This window comes from Nyctibius grandis, chromosome 3 (assembly GCF_013368605.1).
Source record: "Nyctibius grandis isolate bNycGra1 chromosome 3, bNycGra1.pri, whole genome shotgun sequence".
Taxonomy (NCBI): Eukaryota; Metazoa; Chordata; class Aves; order Nyctibiiformes; family Nyctibiidae; genus Nyctibius; species Nyctibius grandis.
The window spans coordinates 96021208-96039229 of NC_090660.1; the positions used below are offsets into that span (position 1 = coordinate 96021208).

Genomic DNA, 18022 nt, shown 5'->3' on the forward strand with positions numbered 1-18022 from the left:
TAGTCCCTAAGAGAACTCCACTGAACAAGTCATGTCATTTGGAAATGCAAAGGCTTTGGAGAACTAGATCTTGATCGCAACAGCAAACAACTATCTGGAGCTTCCCAAACCCTATGAAAAATTCTTCAAAGCATTCCCAAGGATGCAACAAGACCTACTGCAGGACTTCATGTGGCCCACCTTTCTACACTTAAATGGAATAGAGGAATGACTTTCAAAGGCAAATAATTTTTATCTATCTGGAAAAAAAAATAATCAACTAGAGATGCAAGATTTTTCAGGCGATTATCAAAACATGCAAGTGATTCTGATGACTGAGGTCAAGACAACTTAGAAGAATCTCCAACTGCAATATACAACATAAAGGTTTTCAGGAAAAGCATAAAGACTGATGTTAAAAAAAAAAATTAGACCAAAACTAAGAAACTTTGATACAATCAATGCAGAACTAAATAATCCAAACACTCTTAGCTCTGTCCTAACAGGAAAAAAAAAGGTAAATCATGGATCTACCTGTTTTTAAAAGCACAGCTACTGCACTGTCTTACTACTAGAGTAAGTCCTATTCCACGCCTTGTGTATTTCCAGAAACCTGTTATGATTTTCCTTCTAGGATAAGCTAAATTACTTATTTCTATTCTTGAATCCATTTGAATATCACTGTCACTTGAGAACTGAACATATGGGGAAACAGTGTCTGAGAAGAAATCTGGAACACATCAGCTTAATATTTCTTCTCTTTACAACACTTCCTCATGTTAATGATAGCTGTATTGAAAAAAAAAAAAGCAACTTTACAAACTCCCCAAATCTTTGGACTGCAAGCAGCTACATCAGATGATTCTTGGATTAGCTCCTTTCAGCTGTCCTGGAGAAGCAGCCAGGGAAGAAATGAGAACGGAAGATGGGAAGTTACGAAATTCTTTAGATTTGATAGTGGAGGAACAAACAGAGATTTCTACTGTTTATGATTACACAGACTCAGAAATTAATTATAACTCACTGAACTAGGTTCTAGATTTTTTTTTTGTACCATTAGCATGTGATTGCCAGCATTCCTCACACTAAAAAATTCCAAGCCAGTTTTCTAAATTTCTGATTTCCTGAAAATAAGTGAGAGCAGGCTGCAAAAGCAGCAAATTCCAGTCAAAAAAAAAAGAGAAACAAAACAAAGCTTTGTACACTCCCAGCCAAGGTGTTAGTATCTATAGAAACAAGTGGCTGTTTTATTGACTTTGTTACTCAACTTTCAGCAAATTGAGATGGTAATTTGTTAAAAACGGCTCCATTTGCAAGGTATGCTCTCTTGGAACAGCACGGCTAAACCCTGTCAAGGGGCAGGGTGCGCAGCCAGAGTGGCATGGAGTGCTTCACCGGCTTAGGAGATGGTAACTTTTAATGCTGATATATCACCAATCTCCCTGAAAAACGGTGGATAATTGCGGCTGTCGGAGGGAAGACTGACTGTGCTACTTGTAACCAGGAATTACAAAGCAAAGCTTTGGAGAGCAGGTGATTAAAAGGCAGGGGGTTTGAAGCACACCTGCGGCCACACGTGCACCGGTGTGGGGGAAAGCCCTGCTGCAAGCCCCCACCCGGGCCCCCGCCGGAGACAGGCACTGCCTCACACACTCGTTCCCCGACTTCCACCCCCGAAACCACTCCGGCAGGCCGCACCCCGCTCCGGTCCCGCCCGAGGGGCCGGTCACAGCCCCCGCCACCCCGCGCCGGCTACACAGGGCCCAGCGGGGGCCACCGGGCCGAGGCACACGCCACTCACGGGGAACGGCTCGACCCGCGCCGCCCCAGCGAGCCCCAGGAAGGCGTTCAACGCGCTACAAGGCCGCGGCGCGGCGGGAAGGCCGGCGGAATGGGTCGGGAGCGCTGCCGGCGCCGCAGCCGGGTGAGCCGCCTCAGGGCCGGGCCAGCCCGCCGCGGGGAAGCGCCGCCGCGCGCCGCCGCCCATCCCGCTCCCGCCGAGGCCCGGCTGCAGGGAGGGGGCGGCGAGGGCGGGGCCCCGTCCGGCGCCTCAGGGAGCCCCGCGCGCGCACTCCCCGCCCCCGCGGGCCCGCTGGGGAGCCGCTCTCAGGGGCACGTGGCCCTTTACGTCTCTCGCGCATGACGTCACCGCGCTCCGCGAGGCCTCCCCGCGACCAATCGGCGGCGCGCTTAGTGAAGGGGCGCAGCGCGGCGGCGCGCGCGCCAGTCAGCGTGAGGCTTACACCGCGGCCGCGCGCCGCCGCCCCGCCCTCCCCGGCGCGGCGCACGGAGGGAGGGAGAAGGGCCCGCTGGAAGTCAAGATGGCGGCGCGTGTGTGAGTGCGGTGCGGGCTGAGCCTCCTCCCGGCGCCGTTGCGGCGGGCTCCTTCTTCCTCGCGTTCCGCGGCCGCTGTGAGTGAGCCGAGGACTCCGCCGGCGGCTACGAGCGGCCCCGGGGGAGGGACGGAGGCCGAGCGCCCCCTCCCCCGCCGCCCCCCCGCCCCATTGTGTGCCCGGCCCCCGCCCGCCCGCCTCCTTCCCTCTGCCGGGGGGGGGCAGCGGCGGCGCGGAACATGACCTCGATCCACTTCGTGGTGCACCCGCTGCCGGGCACCGAGGACCAGCTCAATGACCGGTGAGGGGCAGGCCGTGAGGCGGGGGGCGGAGGGGAGGGGCCGGCCTGGTGCGGCTCGGCCCCCTGTGGGTGAGGGGAGGGGCAGGTGGCGGCCGGCTGGAGCGGCGGGGGAGCCCCCGGGGAGCGGGCAGCGCCGGGCGCGGGAGACGTCCGGACCCTCCCGCCCCGCCGCCGGCACCGTGCTACGAAGCCGCAGGGTCCCGGTGGTTTCCTCTCGCAGGGGCCGGCGGCGAGGAGCGGTGCGGGCCGCGCCGCACGCACCCGGCCTCCCCGGGCGGCCGCCGCCGTAAACTTTGCCCCCCGAGGGAGCGGGGGTGGGGGGCCGTGACCTTCGCCGCGGGCCCGCCTCCCCTTGGTGGCCCCGACGGGGACTCCGGCCTGCGGGGGGAGTCCCGGTGTCTGCCCGAGGCAGCGGGTTCCCGAGGTTCCCTGGCCGAGGAGGAGCGAGAATGTGTCCGTATTAACCAGAGGTGGATCGAGGCAGACAATGCAGAGGGGGGATCGCGGTGTGTGTGAGAGAATGACGGGAGTGAGGATGAAGACGACGTGCGCCGGGCATGGTCACGGGCGCACGTACCGCCAGTGTGCTCGGCGTTCCCCTCCAACGGGCGGGTGGTTTTTTAATAAGAAAGGAGGCCCCATCTCCCGATGACTGATTGTGTGCGGCTTGTCTGGGACGGGAATGACAGCTCGAACAGAAGCGCAGTCTCTGTTAAACCTCGTGGCTAACTTTGCGTTGGATTGGGGGAGAGAAATGGCAGGCTGGGGAGAAACTAGAATGCTTGGGGGAGAATAATGCATGAAACGAATTTTCTTTGCTGCTGGATGTGTATTTGACAGCACTCTGTGTGGCTGTCAAATATTTCTTCTGTGACAATTACTAATGGTATGTGTTATAGCTTGTAAATTTTACTTGTGCTCTTTTATATAGAAATTCTTAGGAAACGTGTAACTTTTCGTCTTTAATTTCTTATGAATTTATGTTTGAATAAATACAGATCTTCAATCATCAGTGGATATAAACCAACATATTTTTTACGTTATAGGTAAATGTTATTTAATTTTTGTAATTAGTATTTAAATATTTATAAATCTTAAAAAGTATGGTTATATTCTTCTGGTTTTGGTCTTACCAGGTTTCAGAGCAGGTCAGGGTCCAGCTCACTTCCGCTATTGTTTGTAGCTAGGTCACTTTTCCTAGTCCAGTCTTTGCTGAGATGCCTGTGTTAAAACACAGCTGAGGTTCAGGGGCTTATGATGAGGAAAATAGGTCATTGTAAAGATAAAATTTCTACCAAACTGCATCATCCCTGCCCTTAAACAGGGAAAAGAAACTTCTAATGATGAAATAGTTCTGAAACCTGAAGTGTTTTAGCATGGAGTGTATTTTTTTCCATAACCTGATAGTACATTTTACAGGATCCTGCTTCCTAGGAGGCCTACCCATTCCTAAGGGATGAATTGGCTTTCCCCCCAGTAATACATTCAAATCTGGCATACACCTTCTTTCTTTAGAGTGACAGACTCTGAGAGGTGATGCTGTACTAGGACTTCTTCCGCTTCTTCATGGCACTGTTTAGATTATGGGTAAGATCTAGGGCTTTGAACTTGAAAGGACCCCAGTGGTTTTTCTTTTTTTTTTTTTTTTTAAATGATGATAGACCCTTAGAAAACATTTATCATGTAATTATCACACTTTGCTCAGAGTGAGAGAGCTCATCTGTTTTTTCTTTAATGTCACCTGTTTCGTCAACTTATTGATGTTAAATATGATGCCCCTTCATTCTTCATAATACTTCCTAATTTTTCTTTTTTTCTTTCTTTCTTTTTTTTTTCCCTTCTTACCACAGCAGCAGCTCTTACAATTTCTATTTGATACAGGAAGTTTCATAATGTGTGGTAATTAATATTATGGAGATAGCTGCAAAAGTGCTATTAAGTAGTGACTTATTCTGAAAAATGAAGTGGCTCCTTGATCTGAGCTGCAAGTCATAAATTTCCACTTCATAAATATAATTTTACTAGAAGTGCAGTTGCTATGTATCGGAACTGTAATGCAGTGAAATCACAATGATTCATAAATAGGGTTGAGGCACACACATATGTGCTGGAAATGCCAGTTCAATTTTATCATTAGCATTGCTGCTTATTACTGTTCTGTCAATATAGATCAGAATCTAGATAGCTTAATAAATTCTCATATATATGCGCATAGAAGTTAGGATTTTGAAACATCTCCTATCTCTATGATGTTTCTTTCCTCTCTCGCACTTCATAGGCTTTTTTAAGTGAGCGCTGCAGAGAGTGGTCAGTAGCCCAAGTTAGTTTTTTTTCTGTCTGTGTTCTGAATGATAACTGCTGCTCCAAATCTGATTTTGGGACCATAATTCTGCATTGTATGCTTTCATTTGTAGTGTACATAGAACATGATCAATTTTATTGCTTTCAGTAATGGATCTGTGTTCTGTGTCTCAGGAATAATCACATTTTAAAACACAAGGGATTTATCAGTGCAGTCTCTGTGTGTTCAGGATACAGGACAGTTTTGAATTTTTATAATAAAGTATTTGATACATTATGCTTAATAATCAGTGTAGATGTGTGAAAGGGGGTGAAGTGTGTTTGGAAAACATCCTTCTCCTAATGTATTGCTCTGCTCTAAAGCAGTCTCCAAAATGTGAGGAAGTAGTTCTTTTCAGTTTGCTTTGGTGCAGTTTGTGTCACTCTGTTTTACAGTTTTTATTAGATTTTTCTGTGTAATTTGTTATCCCTCTTATTCATTTAGCAACTTGGAGAATGGTAAAACACTTCGAAGAAGAAAGGAAAAAGTAACTGTAGAACCACAAATTATTGGGAGGACTCCTTAGCACGCCTACTCACCATCTGAAAGTACTTCTTAACTAGTGTTTTTGAAAATACCAGTTCATATTGTACCTTGATGGTAGTTATTAGACCTCTCTCAAGTTGAAATAGCGTTGTCTTGTTCATGGTATTCGCTCAGATGTCTGGAAGCTAGTTGCACTGAAGAAAGCTCATAGAGGACAAGGTTATATTTACTTTTGCAGTTGTATTATGATTCATTTTTTGAAATGGATAGTAGGCTAAACTTTTGTTTAGAATGAACTGAGGTAATTAAGCTTTTTCCAGTAAGTTTATTTAGGAAGATGAGTAACTTGGAATTTTTCCTCCCAAGCAATTTGTTCTCTGCAAAGTGAATATGAAAAGTTCAATGGGAGAAAAATTGGGTATGGCCTGCAGTTTGAGAAACAACTCCATAAAGTATTTGGGATGTAAATAATTAATGGCTTTAATCTTTGAAAAAGAGATGCCCAGCTTTTGTTGCAGTGGGTGTTAGATACATATTGTTGATTATCCACCTGTTTCATGTATGTTTCAGGGTTGGAGACTTTGTGCTTTGTGAAGGAAGTTTGACACAAAATTTCATAGATAAGTCAATCTTGGTTAATTCTTCTTAGTATATTTCTTAATTTCGTGTTGGGTTAGGAAGTGGGTGTCACCATGACAAATAACTATTTCTTGGCTATTATGAAACCTCCCAGGAGCAGCTTAACTTGCTGCTCTGTAGAATGGAAAGGAGAGTCTTTCACCTTGCATGAACAGCTTTCTGTACATGAGCTCACTTTCAGGGACAGGATTCGTCTCAAGGCTTTGCCTTTTTTTTTTACCTTATCCTAAGAAAATTCTTGTCAGCTAAGTCAACTAAGTTCTAGCATAGGGTAAGATACCATTTTTGAAGTCGTCGTTGATGCGATGTTAATGTGCTTTTTTCTCTCCTCTTGAAGATGAGACCTAATGAATTTGATTAAGTAGAGGGTATTAAGATGAGTGCTAAGAAGTGGTATGGAGTAAGTTTTCTTGCAGTAAGCTCTTTGAAACAAGTAATGTGACCGAGAAAAGTTAGTTCGAAGCTTCAGTGAGTATTGATGTACAGTCAGCTTTGGGGGAAGAAAGGATTATCTCGCTCTTACATGTTTGGTTTTCTTTAATAATATATTCAATGCCTTTATTATTCAAATATTACTTACTTTAGACCATGTATGAACTGAAAAATTAACGTTGCCCACATTGTTCACACCCTCTGATATAAATCAATTTCTGCAGAAAAAGTACCTAGCAAGAACATACGCTTTTAGTCTGTGCCTGCGTATCTCGTAGCTTATGTACACGAAAACATCATTTCAAGGTAATAGGCAAGTGATTGGTGGATGTGTGGGCTGCTACTCTGGCACATTTTCTTACACCCCCCCCCTCCTTTGCATTTACTGATGAGCAAATCTTTTAAAAATCCCAAGCAGATGTTGCTGGAAGGAACTGGTGTAGGGTGTGGTAGGATTCTGTGCAGGGAGCCAGCAGAGATGTGGAGCTGGTGTCCTGGCCTCACATGTCTGTGGGAGCCATGCAAGGAGGAGAGAGAGCCCCTGATAATGCAAGTGTTTGTTTAGCCCTGAACTCCCTCTTCTATGTCCACTGGCGTGCTGGGAGAGTACCCGTCCTCTTGCGGAGAGGAAGGCAGCCTGAGCACGAACTTCCCTGCTGTTACTCCCATGTAATCTGCATTGCTTCTCAAAGTTGGGGGAAAGAAGGGTTTGCCTGACTTGTTCTTAAATAGAAAATCTGCAAGTTGTGTGCAGATAATACAGTACTACTTTGAGCTCAACTGATTTATTTCGGTGCACTTTAAACTGTTTCCGAATCTACTTTAGCTAAAGTAAAGTTAGCCTGCCTCAAACAGGAATAGATTAATTACAGAGAAATAGTATTTTAATAATTCCCTGAGTTACAGTTGCTTGATGAGACTTTAGTAATGGGAGAAGTGTTGACTTTGTTTTTAGGATTAATTTCTTGAAAGCATAACAAAATTTAAATTGACTTCTTTTAGAAGAGAGTGAGGGAATGACATGACTCTTATGGCATTAGTATTATCATCAGATTCTTAGTTGGAAACACTTTTTTTAGAATAAAATGGTGTAGCTGTGTGAAACAGTTTGCACCACCACTGTGGTTACACAGACCATTACAGGATTCATACATTGAGAAGCAGTGGATTAAGATTCAGTCTTATTTCAGTATTGTTATTTAAGGGTGATAATTTGGGAAGTTAAGCATCAGAACTTACACATAACCATCTTTTCATATCTGATTGAATGTGAACAGTTGCTTAGGCACAGGCCAATAGTCTATGCCTTATTGGACTTTGCTCTGCCAGGGTTTTCTTCTGGTTACAACTGTTTGCTGTGCCTCAGTCACTGCTTTTTAGAGAGTGTGTATGTAACTGTGAATGTTCTTGCTGAAACTTTCCTGAGATGTTGTAAGTCAAAGTAATTGGCCTCTTCTGGAAGGGGGGAGGTTTGTTTTCCTCACATCTTACCTTGCACTAACTTTAAGTGTCTGATCCCACAGTAAACTGACTTAATTTGCTAAAATGATGTAAAGCTAACCCTGGTAAAATGAAGTAAATAGTGTTTTGTGGATTAGGAAGTTGAACTGGTTTGTCTCTTTGTTGGGTGAGCATCAGAGTAGGTGGATCAAAAAGGGGGGATTTTGAAAAGTGCTGCAGGAGGGAGAGTTGGGAGTGAAGAACGGGCAAGAGGAAGCAGGGTTGAGTTCCTTCCATTTTGAAAGCAGCGAGTTTATTTTGGCTACTGTAATGTGAAACTGTACTGTGAATGTGATCCGGGCTGTCAGAGTGGTTGTGACCTGTCACAAGGAATTTAGTAAAATAGTAATTGGGGCACAAATGTTGCCTTTTTTTTCCTTCTCAAATCGTCTATGAGGTTTGAGCATATTTGTTGTTAGACCAATGATAAAGTAAGACTAATGGAATAGGATATTAATAGCCATATTTTAAAGTTGGCAATGCAAGTCAGAGCTGTCAGAAAACAACTAATTCTAAGAACAGTAACGTATCAGTCAATGTCATTTATGTGCTAATTGTTGGTAAAAGTTAAAATCTATAATCAACAGCATACTTTTAAGGTAATTTTGATATACTGAGTATGTATTTATTAAATATTCTAGTTGCCATGTAGGATACTTTTGTAACAAGTTGTTTCTCAAACATTTGTAATTAAACCATAGAATAGATGTAAAGGGTATGACACTTTTTTCTTAAACTGTTTGAGTAGATAATTGTTCAGTACATGATTACATTTGTGTGAAAAATTACTTAACACTTGAGAAAATCAACCAAGGATGTACCTAAGCATGGCAAGCTCTGCAGTGTGGTGTAGCTGCCTTTTTACAGTTAGGGCACGGTTAATTGTTCGTGACTTATATGAAATAGACAGTAGTATGTATGTGAAAACTATAAGAAGAAGGAGAAGGGGTTTCAAGGTAGCTTTTGTTGTAGTGATTACACTAACAGCAATCTAGGTAGTTTAATTTGCAAGATGCTCCCTGTAAAAGCTGCTGTTTTGTATTTCTCCACATCAACTCAATAGCCACTTACGCAGAAGAAAACTGTATACAAAAACTACTCATGCTTTTCAGTTGCACAAACATTTTTTTTTTTAAGCTTGAATTCGGTGAAGTCCACTAAGCATTTGGCTCTTAGTAACAACTTCACATAGAAGACTGCAGTAGTTGCCATCTGTATATGCCCCAGAGAAAACATGGGGACAAGGCCTAGTTGTAGTGGCTAGAGGATTTTAAATTGGGAGGAACAATTAGGAGAAAAAATATTGAAATAAGTATGCAAATGTATACATGCAAATGTATACAAAATACATTTTCAAGGTGCACATGTATTTTGTCCAAAACTGTAAGCCTGTCAGTTTAAGTGAGGATGGTCACAGCACTAGTTAGTCCACTACAGTAATAATTTTCCAGGTTTCAGATCTTAATTATTTTCTCTTTCTGGCATAGAACTATTTTGGCAATAAACTCTGTGCTCTACCTTTTAGTCTTTCTGTGCTTAAAAAAACCCAGTCAACCAACAGTGCTTCCTTTTCTCTTACCATTCCCCTCCAAGGAAAATTAACTATTTTGGTTCAATTGAAAGAGCCTTTTTGTTACATTTGAGAGAAATCATGAATCACCTCACTGATAGAAAGGTATGAAGTTTGCCTATTCTAAACACTTCAAACATACTGTAAAACTGAGCAGAAAGGCATAAGGTGGGTGCATTGGTCATATATATTTATGTAAAACTGCCAGTTTGGTTCCAGTGAAGGAGTGATGTAACCATTGAATTTGCTAACTTTGAAAATTTTGTCTTCCTCTTGCAAGTCTCACTGCCAGCACTTGTCAGTGGAATTCCTCACGGTAAATATGCTTCACCCTGTCTTTCAGTAAATCTTAGCTACTGCGATTTAAAGTGTGGTGTGTTTTACAGTACCAGTCCACACTGGTACAGAAAAGTTTTGAATATTCATTTGCCACCCTTTTGTAACACCCCAGTGTGATTATTTTGTTGCAGTTCTAAAAATGATCTGTAACATGGCATCTCATGGTTTGTCTCATTGTCTAGTTTTTGTAATCCCAAATCTGTTGGCGTTATGCCATAAGATGTCTCTTAGCAATTTCTCAAATTGTTTACATCCACAATGGAGATGAAATGTGTATTTTTCTGTAATTTTGGTTTGGACAGCTATTCTTGATTAAACCGGTTACTATCTTTTTATCAGAAAAGATGCCCCAAAATAGCTTTGGTCCCTTATGTTTCTGATTTAATTTTACATTATGGTATTTTATTAAAGAATGCAGAATAAAAAATGTTGAAAACATTCATATGATAAGTACAATTCTGACAAAGATTTAAAGGGCCTTAATAAAACATTCCAGTGATACAAATCATTGCATCTTCTTGGTGTGGGGAGATTGGGTAGGCAGAATGTAATCTGGCTAGGATTGCCCTGCTCTTGATGGGAGGGCATGGGGATTAACATGCTGTTTGCTGGAATGGCCAGAGCTTTGTTTCTTACTCTTGTGGTGCAGAAGCTGTATCTGGCAAGATTGTTACCTGAAATAGTATGGCCATAGGCAAAATGTGAAGCAGGAGGCTCACAACGTGCTGCTTCATGAGTTCTTGTAGAGGAACCAAAATACTAGTTAGGCTGAGGGGAAGCACCTGGAGTTTTGTGGCTGTGGTACAGACAGGTGGAAAAGAGAGAGTCTGTTTTTCGGCAATGCAAAATGTATTGTGATGAGCTGTGCACCTCAAAAGCTGACGTTTCTTTTGAGTTATTTTGCCTGCAGTGTGCATCTGACAAAGCAATTTGGCTGCTTGTTTTTCTGGCATGGTCCTTGCTCTCTACTTCCTGTGCCAGGTCTCATTCCATTCCTATCTGAATCAAAGATGCAGTGTCTGAGGGGAAGATTTTGAAGATGTATGTTTAGTAGAAGACAGTGCAGTGTGAGGAGGGGAGTTAATGGTATTTAAAAGGTAGTTTTTAACAGGTTTGAAAAAGTGACAGGCAGATAATACTGTGATATCAGAGTTTTTGTTGAAGACTTCAAGCCTTGGAGTTGGAGAAATTGGCAAGTACAGGACTGGACATGCTAAATGATCTTTCCCTATTGCTAAAACTAATTCAGCATGTGAATAAGCATGCTGGACTTTATTGAAAAGCAATTAGAATTCAGTGTATTGTTTGTGCTTTGTTTTTGATAAAATCACTTGTGCAAAATATGCTGTTGCTTTTTTCCAGCCAAGGCACAAAGTATTTAATAACATAACAGTTCTTACTTTTAAAAATATTTTTGTAGCATTTGAACGCTCTAATCAAAGGCCAGTTTCTAACTTTGCACATAGTGGTCATGGCTTCCAAAAGCTTAGAGCAAGAATGAAAGGGAAAATCGTGGAGAGGTTATGATTTGGGTTTCCACAGTAGACTCATCTGGGACCAGAACCTGGCTCTCCTCCCTTTAAGCTGGTGTGCTGGTAAATACACAACCTCTCTGGTGGCTCCTAATTAGCTCTTGAAGGAGCTTTAACAATCTGTCCTTATGGGACACAAAAAGGTTTTAAGATATTACAATAACTGGGTTTTTATTTTGATAGTAATTTTTTTTAGTGGAATCACTACAGCAAACACCCTGACAGTAAAAAATAGGATTTTTTTTCCCATTTGTCTAAATGTGGTCTTTTAAGTTTCACTCATTCTACTCAAACAAGTCTATAGCTTCCTAGCTACATTTTGGTAGCTAGCATTCATATGTTGCTCAACATACTAATACTGGCTCACGTTATTTCATGTGAATATTTTTCAAGAATCCTCGAAGATGACCATGGGGTTCTAAATTCTCGTTATCCACATTTTACTGTCACGGCAGTGATGGATAGCTAAGTAGCTTACGACTTTCATTGTTTTAAGATTCAAAACTCACACCCAACAGAGTTGATTGATCCAATTGTTTAGCTTTTAGTGGTCTTGTGGCTGAAGAAGTAGCCTTCTGCAAAATGTTAAACAGAAATTCTTTGCAGCTACAAGGACTTTGTGCAGTTGAACAGAATCTGGGAACACAGAATGATTATTTGATGCATTCTACACCAGAGAACAGATTTCTGTCTTGTATCGCCTGAATCTGCAACCCATGTTTTTGAAAGTCTACTGTCATAGAATAACATCACATTGGGGCTGACTCATTCTGTGCTGTATTTTTCTTTTTTTTTCCACAGAAACACCACTAGGCATTTAGGCAACCTGTAGCTGTAGACCTACTTTACTACCAAATCCTCTGGTTATCGTGCTAGATAACATATGTAGGTGTGCTGTAACTGCTATGTACTAGTCCGGTCAGGATCATACCATTTTTGATTTCTTTCTGTTTGTATTCAGACTTCTCATTACAACTTTTTTTTCACAAAAGGGCCATGCTGTGTCATAGCTATTTCAGGATTGGGTTTTTGCTTATTTAAAAAGCATGATTTACTTTATATTCCTCTTGAACGATGTTATGGCTGTGCTTTGCACTGTGGGTTTGTGAGTTTTTAAAATGATTATTCAAAAGGTCATGTTTTCAGTGTCCCTTAAATGATAAATCTGAAGAAAGGGTCTAAGTAGATTTTGAACTGGAGGAACCAGTCAGCCAGTCTAGAAATTCATCATTAATCAGAGGCATCTAGTTCTGGCAAACCTAATGCTGCATTTCACAAGTCCTGCAGGTGGCTGTGCCCTGGTCTTGCTGGAGGAATTCTGTTCCTGCTAGAGAAACAGAGAACTTTCCATCTGGATGTTTTAGTACCCATGAATATTTTTACTCAATAACTAAATAATACTTCTCAGGCACTTCCCTGACTCCTTCGTGTAACGTTTTTCCTAAGCCCCTGCCCTTACAGGGATTCTGTAGCAAAACGTGAGCTCCTTTCAGTGGCAAAAAAAGTCCTTTTGTTGCTGTGCCTCCAAGTCAAATGTGTAGAGATCTCATCTTGAAAGCAAAAAGCCCTCAGAATTACAGGATGGCTGAGGTTGGAAGGGACCTCTGGAGGTCATATGGTCCAGCTCCTGTGGTCAAGCAGGGCCATGTAGAGCTGGTTGCCCAGGACTGTATTCAGGTGGCTTTTGAATAACTCCCAAGGATGGAAACTCCACAGCCTCCCTGGGTAACCTGTGCCTGTGCTTGGTCACCCTCACAGTAAAAAAGTGTTTCCTGATGTTCAGACAGAACCTCCTGTGTTTCAGTGTGTGCCCATTGCTTATGGTCCTGTCACTGGGCACCACTGGAAAGAGCCTAGCTCCATCCTCTTTACAGACTCCATTTAGGTGTTTATATATGTTGATAAGATCCTTCCAGAACCACCTTTCCCCAGACTGAGCAGTCCCAGCTCTCTCAGCCTTTCCTCATTTGAGAGATGCTCCAGTCCCTTCATCATCTTTGTGGCCCTTTGCTGGACTCTTTGCAGTATATCCATGTCTCTCTTGTACTGAGGAGCCTAGAACTGGACACAGAACTCCAGGTGTGGCCTCACCAGTGCTGAATAAAGGGAAGGATCGTCTCCCTCAGCCTGCTGGCATACTTTGCCTAATGCAGCCCAGGATACCATTTGCCGCCTTTGCCGCAGGGCATGCTGGCTCATGTTCAGCCTGGTGTCCACCAGGACTCTCAGGTCATTTTCTGCAGAGCTGCTTTCCGTCTGGGCAGTTCCCAGCATGTACTGGTGCATGGGGTTGTTCCTCCCCAGGTGCAGGACTTGGCACTTCTGCTTGTTGAACTTCATGAGGTTGCTGTGCTCTGGATGGCAACGTGATCCTCTAGTATATCTGCCACTCCTCCCAGTTTGGTGTCATCTGCAAGCTTGCTGAGGGTACGCTCTGCACCATCATGCAGATCGTTAATGAAGATGTTAAACAGGACTGAAACCAGTATTGACCCCTGGGGTACACCGCTAGTCACTGGCCTCCACCTAGACTTCATGCCGCTGATCACCACCCTCTGGGCCCAGCCGTTCAGACAGTTTTCAGTTCACCTCACTGTCTGCTCACGCATCCATACTTCATGAGCTTCTCTATGGGGATCTTACGGGAGACAGCGTCAAAAACCTTTACTAAAGTCTAGGTAGACATTATCCACTGCTTTCCCCTCCTTCTCCTATACATTGATATTAAATCTGCCCTGCTTTCTTAAAACCGGAACTGAAGTATATGCTTACCCTCTCTGTAGGGTGAAGAAGATGGGTAAGTCATTTTACCTGCCTATACAGTGTGTGTTTAATTCTGAATATTAGATACTGGTGGTTATCTGTCTTTAACCTTCTTATGTCGTTGCCACTATCCTGTCTTTGCTAATTTTTCTTGTCCTGCTTTAACCTTGTCAGCTAGCTTATACCTAACTTTAAATATAGGTCGTTATCTATGTCGTTGTTATATCATGAAATAGTAATGATCTGCTGTAAGGGAATTTACTTTCTGCAATCATTGTATTACCTGAAGACTTTTCAGTGATATTGCAGAAAACTGTTTTCAAGGTATTAATTTGTTTGATGTTTGCCATATTACCTTTCTTCTATAGCTTACTGATTCAGCACAGTGTGTTACTGTTGTTCCGGAGAGGCCTATTAAACAGTCAGAACTACCGTTTATCAACCAAACTGACAGCCTTGCAAAATAGAAAATAAAGTTTGGGAGCCATATTCTGTAAACCTATGCTGGTTGATACCATGAAACGTTAAGAGTCGCTGTTACAGTCAGACAAGAGATCCATCTTGTGTTCTTCCTGTTTGTGGCAGTGACCAGTGCTAGATGACAGGAGAAGAGGATTAGAACAGGGCAAACATACAGTGATGCTTTTCCAGCTTCTAACAGTTTGCAGCTCAGGGATTTCCTGCGCAGTAGGTGTTGGCTTAGTATGTAATAACCGAATAATCCTGGTTTATATTGCTTGGAATGGGGAGAGGACGCAGTGTAAGCCATGGTGCACCTGATTACTGACCGAGTGGAGTAGAGACTTTCTTTGCCATCTTGTTTGTTGCAGTGTGCTGTGTATTATAGTCTAAACATGTCATCCCACCACACTGCTGAGTGATATTGGTTATCTTGGAGGCTGTCATTTTGTACTGACACTTGGGATTTTTTTTTTTTTTTTTAATGTGCATTACTTTATATTTAGTACAGGTAATTTTATTGCCTGCCTTTGTGTGGTACTTAAGCATTTTTTTTTGTGGATGCCCTCCCACCCCTTACTACCCAGAATGACTTAATACTTAGAGCACACTTTAATATTCTTCTCTCCCTCTCCCCTCCACATCCCCCCCCCCCCCCGACAGTTGATGGAGAAGAGGTTTTTCACCTTTATTTCTTAATGTTTTTGATGAGGGAAAAGGTGAAAAGGTGTCTGGTACAGCAACTGTGTAAGGCTTCCTCTTTGGAAACTGCTTTCTAAGGTTTGAACTGGCGATCAGGGGCAGGATCCTTTTGTATGCTGTGCTGTGGAATGGAAGATAGCTGGATGTGACTTTACATTGACAGTGTCCAGTCTCCAAGACATCCTGGGATCAGGAAACAAAGATAACATGCATGCTTAAGCTTCTCATTGGTGTCCATTTTCTGCATTTCTGAGACTCTGTTTTCGTGGCACTGATAGACACAGCAGTTTGTTTCCGTGTGATTCAAGACAGGCAAGCATGAGAGGGCTTTGATCTGGAGGCTGTGCAGCTCTGCTGAGCTAGTACCTGTTAGGGGGCCACATATCTGGCTCGCTGTGTTCTGGAGGGTCTCAGCTGAGGGATGGAGATGAAGGTTGTATTTACTTTTTAAGTGTTGATAGGTATGTTACTCAATATTGTTTTCCAGTGAATGAGTTGGGTTTTTTTTCCCTCTTGGATATCTGCTTATTGTTAGCCTTCCCGTGGAAAAGCATTATATCCATTCTTGTATACTTCTTTCTGCTCTGGTGTGAAAATCTCCAAAGTTTGTTGGCTTGCAGACTTAATTGACATATGAAGTTAACTTAGAGAGGCCTGATCACTTAGAAAAAAATTGGTTTTATTTTTAGTTTTCCTACTCGAAGTTGTTCATCAAGCTGGTTTTTTTTAAATGTACATTTCCTTTTCCTCCTCTGTAACTCTTATCATCACCATGCGGTGCTGAAGTGAGGAAAGCTCTTGTGGTGGGGCCCCTGCCTGATATTTTAACTTTGAAGTGTACAAATAACTTTTTAAGGCTATAAAGGAGCAACTTCAGGAAAAATCCAAGAGAATCTTCTGAATATTGTGTCTGGGACTCTGTAGTGTTACTTGCAGGGTACAGAAAGACTTCCTTCTTTCTGAAGACATGCAACGTGAACATTTTGAAAGTCATAGAAAGTAATTTTATTTTACGTCTCTGTGGTTGAATCCTTTGGATTGCTTCACTTAAGTGATTTTTACTGTGTTCTTTAAAGACCTAGCTGACATTTAAAAATTTAGTCTAAAGTTGCAGAAAAAAATGAAAAATAGCTGTCTTTATATCATTACAGAAATTAATCTCTGAGATGGCAGAATTTGTTTTATTACTTATAAATAAATGTGCTAGATGTACTGTTTCTGACCAAAGCTGCAAAATGTCAGATTAGATATTAGCACCTGTAAATACTGTTTCTGTTAAACATCAAGTATGTTTTTGAGGGGAAAATTATGTAAATCTTGCTACATGAGATTCCTATTCACTGTGCTTTTCATGTTACTTGCCTGTTTGAGAAGGTCTTGCAGATGTTCACTGAGTGTAGATGATGTAGGTGTTTTTTTTTTCTTTATTTTTGTAACTGTTTAGTTTCCTAACGCATGGGGAGAAGAATGAGCATACATTCATTGAACTATTCTAAAACCCTGTAGCAGTAAGAAAGTTCTGCTTATGTCTTATGGTTTGTTTGTTGGTCTGTGAACTGTTGCTGGCATGATGGAAATACTTGAGAAGGATACCTACTGGCAAGGTAGGGCTGCTGCTGACTGACTGCTCAGGGAACTGGGCATGGTGAACATGTGTTATAGAAGTATATAGTGTCTTTAAAAAAAGCATGGTTCTCGGGATGGCCTGCCTACATTAAAACAGATTTCTATTCTTACAAATTGGGTAAAAGCACAAACTGTAAACCGGAATTTTGCTTATGTGGATTTAAGCACTTGTTTAAACAGTGTAAAGTTACTTTAAAATGTACTGAAGTTCAGTATTTCTGTAAAATACTTAGTATTTTGAAATGGGGTTTCTGTGTAGCTCTCTTGCATTTTTGAGCTTAGATTGGTTTTAGAAAGCAAGGTGTGGTGGAAGGATGGGTCCTCAGATAACCTTCTCTGGAAGTAGAAATGTACTTCGAGAGAAGGAATATCTTGTGATGAATAGAAGCGTCACTTGTGAAGTCTGAGCTCCTGTAGTCCTAAACTGGAGCCTCTTTGGTTGCTCAGTGTGAGCGTAGTTCCCTTCTGTTCTGATCAGTTTGGAGAGGCTAGAAGTTGTAGCTGCAAAAGTTAAAATCAAAGCAGTGCCTACTTAGCTTGAATGAACTGACTTTGTTTTCCTCACAACTGTTCTTGGATGAATTTTTGTAGGGATATTTAATGAATGTCTTAACACAGAAGCCATCATCACTAAACTTTTTGTCTAAAAGTGTGGCTAGCTAGTGCATTTCCCCAAAAATAATTTTGTGAGCAAAATACATGTTGCTTCCAACTTTGTCCTTTGAAATAGTTTAATTGCCTTTAATGAGAATTTTTCAAAGCTTAGCCTGTCCAGGCATTCATATTGGAGATTCGTTTTACCGCAGAAAGGTCTCAGTGAAAGCGTTGGCCTTCCTTAATGTGAGAATTGATTAAATCATCTCTGCCTGTACCTCTACCTCTGGTGCACCATCAGTTGAAATTATTGAATTGTATTGTTAAAATTAACCTGATCTTAAATATGCACTTTATATTTTTCCTTCAGAGGGTTGGTAGTACAATACCATGCAGCTGTGCAAGTAGAAAGGCTTAGATTGCTGA

At 42.3% G+C, this 18022-nt stretch overlaps 1 protein-coding gene across 1 annotated transcript in view; it reads left to right on the top strand.

The window, feature by feature from the left end:
* Positions 1-2293: 2293 nt before the first annotated feature.
* The window catches only part of UBR5 (ubiquitin protein ligase E3 component n-recognin 5), a 95234-nt gene continuing 79505 nt past the window's right edge, over positions 2294-18022 (top strand). Inside the window, exon 1 of the mRNA XM_068395692.1 lies at positions 2294-2613. Coding sequence (XP_068251793.1) covers positions 2552-2613 — 62 coding nt within the window. The 5' untranslated portion in view covers positions 2294-2551. The remainder of the gene's footprint in view (positions 2614-18022) is intronic.